Raw genomic sequence first — 8,995 nt, forward strand, 5'->3', positions numbered from 1 at the left:
GTTCTTTCACATTCCTCAACACTGCATAAACAATATGCATTTCCATAAACAAATGAAATATCAGCTGAAAATACAGCATCTTGGTATTTGTTCAGATTGCAGGATCAACAAGAGCTTTTACCACATTTTTTTGCCTCATGGTTGAATTGGAAATATGTGCACCTGAGCATAATTCACAACAAGCAAGCAGGAGCTTTTGATAGAGGCTACTGAAAACATTGATGCAAGTTATTGGTAATAAGACATTTTTATAGACTTCCATATTCTGCCCTCTTGTATAGATTTGTGAAAATGAACAGTGATAGACATTTTGCCTGAAAACAGAATTTGAAAGTAATTTCTAGAAAAGGTAAACACAGCTATCTGTATGGCTTTGTAAAAATGAACAACCATATTCTGGCCAATTGTATAGATTTGTAAATATGAACAACCATATTCTGGCCAATTGTATAGATTTGTAAAAATGAACATGAACAGATTTTTTTGTTTGTTTTACTTTTTTTTTAAATGAAAAATTACTATTTTAAACAACATCAACTGTGAACTGATTTGGGCGTGTGTGTGTTAAAGAGACAGGGAGGGAGGGACAAAGAGAGAGAGAGGCTACATTACTTGTACTGAAACTGTTCTCTTCTCTGTTTCAATACAGCAAAGCGTTCAATGACTTTCTCATTGAAATCAGGGATGCTGAGGACTAGTTCCCTCTCCATGGAAAGCATGGCCAGTGCATTCAGACGTTCCTGGCCCATTGAATTTCGCAGGAATGTCTTAACTCGTGTCAAAGTTGAGAAACATCTCTCAGCTTCAGCTGTTGTCATGGGAGTAGTTATGAGGATGTTCAACAGAGTCACAGTCTCAGAGAACGTCTCCTGGAGGTTGTAGCTCATGAGAACCTGGTACAGTGCCAGTGCACCACAGCCTCCCTTGTATTCAGGATTCTCATAGATCAGAGATAGTTCTGTCTTGAGCTTTGCCTTGCTCAGCATGGGGTATGCATTCACAGTGGCATTCAGAGCCTCATCAGGAAATGAATGGCAGTACCTTTCAAACATGTCTGCTTGCAGTAAGGTAGCACTCACAAGGTGGCCAGAGAAAGAGAACCTTTCTTTGGTGTGATCCAGGATGGTGTTGCAGACCTCTTCAGACAGCCTCTGCTTCTCCTCTTCTCTCAAAGCTGTTCTGGGTCTTTTGGCTCCTGTTGCTTCTTGCAGCTGCTGTTGAGAGGAGTCCCTGAAGGCAAACAGACCAATGTGTTTGTTGGCTTTGTACAGTATTGTTGTCTATGTGATGCACAGGTATATGCAATGTATCCATGATGTATAGTACAAATATTTCAGTCCACTTAAAATGGGCAGGGATGCATAAAGTCTTTAGTGTTTAAGTTAGCCTTTGTGTCTCACATAGCCTGGATGTTCAGCACAGTATACAGTGGTGCTCATAAGCTTATGATCCCATGCTAAAGTTGACTAAAAAGAGGAATAAAAAAGAAAAGAAAATTGGTGTCCATAAAGGTTGGATTTTCCAACTTTTTTAATTAAGTCATTAAGATAAATTTCCAAAAGAAGATTTTTTTATTCCTCTTTTTAGTCAACTTTAGAATGTGTTCATACACTTATGAGCACCACTGCACAGTACACATAGTATATAACATAAAATAGATTACACCACTGGCCATAAGGCCATAAGAATAATGTAATTTCAAACACAAATGCAGTCTCCTTTCATGCATACATTTTCAAATAAAGCTCTGCTTTGAGAAAGATCGAATGATATTGTTTAATCTTACCTTATGGCCTGCACACTGCTTGTGAAGCTGTCGAGGGCACTTTTGATAAAGACAGCATCGATGTCCTTCTTCTGTAGCTTCTGGTACAGAATGTCGACGTGGGGCATGATTTTGTGAAAAAGCCGCAGGAAAAAAATAAAATCTTCATCATGCAGCATCCTCACGTAGCCAGATGCCTCTCTCACTGTGGCCTTGTCAAATGAACCCAATGAACCCGTCCGGATGGCTTCAAAACATTCTATGAGGTCGTCTCGATTCTCGTAGACAGTGTTCACGACTCTGCTGTTGAAGTTCCACCGTGTGGATGAAGGTCTGGGCAGTCTTCGTGCAACAGTCTGGTCAAGAATGCTGGTGCGTTTGGGTGACCGGGAAAAAAAGTTGTAATCCCGCTCAGATCGGAAAAGAAAATGTTCACTTTTTTGATGCGAGAAGTAGCTTGCTGCATGATCAAATTCAGCTGATGCGCATAGCAATGCACGTAATGGGCATTCTTGAAATGCTCACGCACCTTTTTCTGCACACCAGCCTTCTCTCCCCTCATCACACTGGCTCCATCGTAAGCTTGCGCAATGAGTTTGACTTTCTCGTCATCGGCAAAAAGACTGTTCAGTCTCTCCAAAAGTACACTGGCGATTGAGACTGAGGTTGATTCCGAGATGGGAAGGAACTCAAAAAAGCGCTCCTGCACTTTGTGCTTGCTATCTATGTACCTCAGCACAAGCACCAACTGTGTCTGTGTAGAAACATCCGTGGTCTCGTCAGCTTGGATAGCTACGAAGTTCGCAGACTTCACCTCCTCCACAATATGTTCCCTCGTGACCGCTAGCATACACTCCAGTACCTCGTTTTGAATGGTCTTTGATGTGCCCTTGAAAACTTTAGCATTTTTAAGATGGTCATCAAACACCTCATCTAATTGTGCCACAAAGTTGACAAGTCCAAGAAAAATACCAGGGTTGGTGGAGCCCTCAGTTTCATCTTTGCCTCGCAAAGCTAACTCAAACACTCCGCAAAACTTCACACACTGGATTAGCCGGCTGAGGATATGGCGGTTCTTGCTAACCTCATCGTTGTGGCGGCGGACAGCTAGCCTGTATCCCTCATCCAGTTGAGTGGCAATATTCACTCTCCCCAAAGCAGAAATTCTCAAACAGCTATCCATGTGGGTCTTTGACAGCTCATGTTTCTTAATCTTTTCTGAAAGATGGTGCATGTCGGTTACACCAGTCGCTGTCCAAGCGGTGCTGTCTGAAGTGCCGCCTTCAGGGTGAATGAGTAAGCAGGGGTAGCAGAAAACTGCATTAGCTACATCGCAGCCTGCTAGCCAGGTTTTTCGTTCATACCAATTTTTGGAAAATCCTCGGGTGTAGGACTTCCCCCTTTAGTAGAAACCTGTTGAATTATTAAATTTGGTCTGGGAGGTCCTAATTGTTTCGTTGCCAATTTATCTTCATTTGTTCGCCGACAAAAAGGAACTTCTTTCAAAGACACAATCGAAGTTGCACTGAAGCCTAGCCATGTTGATAGTAGTAGTGAATTGATTGAGGCTGCTACCCTCTCTTTTCTTAGTTACGTTCATGGTTACGTTACGTATGACGAAAGCGCGTAAGTGCAAGCCCTCAGACACCCTTGGAGATTCTGTTGAAAGCTCTGAAATTTGAAAAAAAAAGATTTTACATGGGAGTCTATGACAGACTTCTGGGCGATTTTCAACCTGACTGAAATCGCCCCCAAAAGGGGGGAGCCATTTGAAGCACGACTTTAGCCTGATTGGACATTTAGTGGCAGTGTGGCACTGTGGCAGATAGATTACAACACTGATAACTACTGTTGCCGTGATATAATTGATTAGAAAAAAAATCCCTTCCTTTTCCCGTTTGGCAGTGCGTCGCCCATATCGCCCTATTGAACACACCGCCCCTGGTACAGACCAACATAACAACTCCTACAGTACAGACCAACATAACAACTCCTACAGTACAGACCAACATAACAACTCCTACAGTACAGACCAACATAACAACTCCTACAGTACAGACCAACATAACAACTCCTACAGTACAGACCAACATAACACCTCCTACAGTACAGACCAACATAACAACTCCTACAGTACAGACCAACATAACAACTCGCCCCTTTAAAAACACACATTAGTTCAACTACTGCATAGTTTGTGCCCCTGTTTTTAAGACAATACTCACCGGTGTTAATCTGATCTCCAGTCTCCTCCTCTTCATCCTCCTCCTCCCCTTTCACTGTGACAGTCATCTTCTCTTCATTCCCCTCCTCTTTCACTCTCAAAACTTCTTCCTCCTCCTCCTCTTTCACTTGAAAAAGGTCCTCGTCTTCCTTCACTAAAATATCCTCTTTCACCCTGAAAGCTTCTTCCTCTCCTTTCCCTGTGACAGTCATGTCCTCCTCTTTCACTCCAAAAACGGCATCCTCTTCTTTCACTGTAACATCCATCACCCCATTTACTCCAAAACCTTCTTCCTCTTCTTTCACTGTAACATCCATCACACCATTTACTCCAAAACCTTCTTCCTCTTCTTTCACTGTAACATACATCACCCCATTTACTCCAAAACCTTCTTCCTCTCCTTTCACTGTAACATCTTCTTCTTTCAATGTGATAGCTTTCTCCTCCTCTTCTTCTTTCATTCCGAAATCTTCTTTATCTTCTTCTTTGACTGTGACAGTCATCTCCTCCTCTTTCACTGTGATATCCTCCTCTTCCTCTTTCACGACAATGTTCAGTCCCAGAGCTTCTTTCTCCGTCCAGCGGACCTCTTCTTTAGTAGGAGGCGAGTAGCTTATTGAGCTCATGGTTGTGGATGTTAGCTAGCTACCTAGCTTGCTTGTTAATTAGCGATAGCCTAGCACTCGGCTAGACGCTATCTTAACCAGCTAGCTTGACTAACAACATATATAAGAAATGGAGTAAATACACAGTGCGTCTAAAACACTGAGGTTAATATTCACAAAATGGTTCCAAGATCCCCGATGTTTTGGTTTTATGTTTTCTAGCAAGATACCGAGGCAGCTAATGAGTCATGTTGTTGTTGAAAAAGCTTCCCGTCCCGTCCACTAGATTACACGTAGCTAAAGCAAGATACATCACTTGAAAGAGTCACATCGTCATCTGCTGACTGGAGTGGGTAACGCAGTTTGGGAAAATATTCATATCATTCTGGCAAACAATGTCATAAGAAATTATGTATATGAATCCTGGATTGCAGATGCTATGTATTGGCCATTGAGAGGCTTTCAAGCCACGGGTCGGCCATATGGCACTCGCCAGTAGGAGCAGTCCTCCATAGCATAGTAATGAATGAAATTACATGTATTCAAGTATTTTTTGATGTAGTGGGGACAGTTACATTAGAACTCTCAAAACAAATACTTTAAGGCATTTTTTTAAATAATGGTTTTCATTTTTTATTTGTATGATTAGCTCACAGAATATAATTTAAAAGTATGCATTAAGGTGTCTGTAATTGAATAAATGTGTCAAAAACGAATGTAGACATGAATAAATGCAATTATATCGCTTCCAAAATAGTTATTGACACAAACCAGTGCGCCTGGCACGTACTACCACACCCCGTTCAAAGGCACTTACAGTATCTGGCCACAACTGTATATCATTCATTTGAAAATGGATGTAGCAATAGCAGATTGCCCCTTTAAAGACAAATCTATTCCCTTAAAGTCACACTCTGTAAGATACAAATGTCAGCATGAGCCACCAACACAAATATAAACAATGGAGAAAACAGCAGATAGACACTTGATGATGTGTAGTGCTCGAGGAATGACACGCAGATAAACACACACACAGAAAGAAAACACAGAGTTTGAAAATAATAATTTAATCACAGAGTATTGTAGTATCTAAACAGTTTATGACTTTGCTGACGTTTGCAAATGGTGTGTTAGAGGAAGTTGACTCAGCTTGCGGAAGCATCTGGAAAGCATTACTATAGGGGCCCCCCTAAAACAGAGGAAGTCTGTTATGTGGAGGCCTGGGATTGGTCTGTGGGAAAACCACCCATATTATGTTACATATTATAAATACCATGGTTGAAACAAAGGACGGGGAGAATATAACATATTAGAGATTGGGTCAGTTGTTCTCCAGATGTCTGCAGGAGTCTGTAAATTGACGCTGAAATCTTTGATGTAATAAACCATTATAATCAAGGACAGTGTCAGCGGATTTCTTGTCATCACAGCATAATTAGCATCGTTATCTCGACACTACAGTATCTACATTCAAAATGACAAACTCTACTTTCAAACTGACATCCTCCATATTCAGTTCAGGTGTTTAAATAAAAAAAACATACAAATGTCTTTTGGAATGCGCTTTATACAATTTGATTTCATGTGCCGTTAAACAAAAGCACAATTTCTCAGTCAAAAATATGAGACAAGTGTGGGAGCAGTATGTGTGTTCTCTCATGAACTTTTAGTCCATTTGACGTGTTATATTCCTTTCCACACTGGGAGCAGTGGTAAGGCCTCTTTCCTGTGTGTGTTATCTCATGGTCTTTCAGGTGCCCTAACTGGGTAAATATCTTTCCACACTGGGAGCATTCATAACGTTTCTCTCTGGTGTGGATTCTTTCATGCTCCTTCAGTTGCTGAAACCAGGTAAATTTCATTCCACAGTGGGAGCAGTGAAAAGGCTTCTCCCGTGTATGTCTTTTCTCATGCATTTTCAGGTACTCTAAATTCGTAAAACTCTTTTCACAATGTGAACAGTGGAAAGGCTTTTCTACAGAATGTGTTTGCTCATGCTTTTTAAGGGACCCTGATAGGGAAAAACTCTTTCCACACTGGCAACAGTGGTAAGGCTTCTCTCCTGTGTGTGTCCTCTCATGTGATTTCAAATTCCCTAACTGAGAAAATCTCGTTTTACACTGGGAGCATTGATAGGGCTTCTCTCCTGTGTGTGTCCGCTCATGTAATTTCAATTGCCCTGATACAGAAAATCTTTTTCCACACTGGGAGCACTGGTAGGGCTTCTCTCCTGTGTGTATTCTCTCATGCTTTTTCAATTGCCCTGATACAGAAAATCTCTTTCCACACTGGGAGCAGGGGTGTCGTCTTGCTGGTTTGGAAGTCTCTGGGTCTGGTTCCCCTGAAGGACTCTTCCCTCTGTCAGAGTGAGAGTCTAGTCTCTCTCCTGCCAAAGACAGACAGTATTTAGTCAACAGAGAGACCTGGGCCCATATTCACAAAGCGTCTCATAGTAGGATGTTGATCTAGGATCAGGTCCATACAATCTAATTCATTATTATATAAAAGTCAATACTGATGCTAGTACAGCACTCTTACTCTGAGACGCTGTGTGGATCCGAGCCCTGAATGAAACCTCCACATGATCAAACTGCCTTCTTTAATAGGTTTAATACAGACTAGATCCCTCAATAACCGGAGGTCATTTAAAAATTAAAAAACATTTAATCCACAATGATCAAATGAACAAAAATGATCAGGCATGGTCTTGATTCTGTCCTCTTAATCATTTGAAAAGAAACGGAAAATGTCAACCAAAATGTCATGAAATCAGACATGAGTTGTAATTATAGGATATATGATGCGGTAGCAGAGTTCCATCAGATCAGTCCGTCTTACCTTACAGCTAAAATATTAAGGACCTAATAACACCATTCAGATTTTAAAAACAAATGACACAGAGCTTCAATACTATTTGTAAGATTTCGAATAATATCAAAATCAACCCTTTTGTCTTGATCAATGACCAAGATATGCGTGTCTCACGGTAGGGTGGGGTATGCAGAAAGGGTCAATTTTGAGGACCTCTACCTCCTGAATGTTTTGGCATGTCAAACATCCTTCCTTCCGATGAAGTTTCTATGTGAGAATTGCCAGTTTTCCTGTAAACACCATGTTCTGCAGATTGTACTTTTAAGACGGTCCCTTTGCCAAAAGTGCAAACATTCCCCCATTGAAACCAATAGTCACTTTTTGAAAATGGAACGGAATGGCCAAAATGTAGGGTGTAGCTTAATCGCTACCTTAATCTGATTCTAGACATATCACTCTCATCATCCTATGACCTTCATTGAAGAGGCATTGACGAGCAAACTCCAAATATCAAACAAACATCTGATGCAGGGGTCTCCAACAGCTCATAGCTCGCCAAACAATTCCGAAAGTAAATGCAATTTTTCATGTGTTCCATCGCAAACTGTCATAAACAAATCTCACAAGTATCCGACACCGCAAGCTCCCAGCTACCATCTAATCAACGCAACATTGACATTTTCCACCCCTGGTTAGCCACTATAGGCTTAAAAAGCCAAACCTAACACAATATCTGCGAATTAATATCCAGCAATATTGCCCCAGTCTGTCTGTGTGGTGAGCGCGTTTCTCTATCACTCCCATGTGTAGCAAGTTGATGTGACAACTGTAAGCCTACGTGCACTTAACGTTTAATTGAGAAGGTTGAAATACTTTCACCAAAACCTTCTCAATGAAATGTTAAGTGCAAGTAGGCTTACCTGGCAGAAGCATATCATGAGTAACTATTATTTGGTATTTGCAAACTCTGCCATGAAATGAGAAACAGCAGTACAGAACCATCGCTAGACCAGCACATTAGATGGCACATTCCTCACTCGTTAGACGGGCAATTAAATTAATTAAAGGGCCAGATGCACAATTAAATTAATTAAAGGGCCAGATGCACAATTAAAGGGGAATTACACTCAAAAAGAAATCTGTAAGAAAACAAACGCATGCAAACAGAAATCAGAAACATGGACAGCCACATGATATTTAGCTTACGTTGATTGGACTAAATCGTTTTTGGTATCTTTTAGTTGTCACTGTATTAGACTAAACATAGGTGATTTGATGATGTTGAAATGTTGAAGTTGAAATGGTGCTGGAATAGTGGAGGCAGCTCCTGTTTTCTTTGCGACTTGCGGTAACTCTCTGTCGTTCTAAATCAATAGTTGTTTAGTGGTACAAAAATGTCGGAAACGTTAACTTGCTTGACCATGCTGTAGGTCATGTAACTGTTTGTTACATGCAATATGCTTTGTGGACTTCACCAGACAGAGGTTGCTCTCCGGTTTTGTGATGAAACAAAGGTGTGGTTGAATTTATTCTGCCACTGTCTTCTTATTGTCTCTGCCTTTAGGCCTATATATATATCACGGTCCCGAG

The 8,995-nt window shown here is 41.0% G+C and overlaps 2 protein-coding genes across 2 annotated transcripts; both read right to left on the reverse strand.

Moving 5' to 3' along the window:
- Positions 1-3,403: 3,403 nt before the first annotated feature.
- LOC121563778 (cilia- and flagella-associated protein 251) lies at positions 3,404-4,864 on the reverse strand (the record flags this gene model as incomplete). Its single annotated transcript, XM_041875497.2, has 2 exons — positions 3,991-4,864; positions 3,404-3,436 (listed from the first exon to the last, which is right to left on the reverse strand). Coding segments are annotated over exons 1-2 (658 nt in total), but the record flags the coding sequence as incomplete, so codon positions are not given.
- Positions 4,865-5,963: 1,099 nt separating this feature from the next.
- Positions 5,964-8,343, reverse strand: LOC123485772 (zinc finger protein 709-like). The gene is made up of 2 exons (XM_045216898.1): positions 8,326-8,343; positions 5,964-6,882 (listed from the first exon to the last, which is right to left on the reverse strand). The coding sequence occupies exons 1-2, from the start codon at positions 8,341-8,343 to the stop codon at positions 6,205-6,207; spliced, it is 696 nt and encodes a 231-aa protein (XP_045072833.1). The 3' UTR covers positions 5,964-6,204.
- Between the last annotated feature and the right edge of the window lie 652 nt (positions 8,344-8,995).

Source organism: Coregonus clupeaformis, unplaced genomic scaffold (assembly GCF_020615455.1).
Source record: "Coregonus clupeaformis isolate EN_2021a unplaced genomic scaffold, ASM2061545v1 scaf0847, whole genome shotgun sequence".
NCBI lineage: Eukaryota > Metazoa > Chordata > Actinopteri > Salmoniformes > Salmonidae > Coregonus > Coregonus clupeaformis.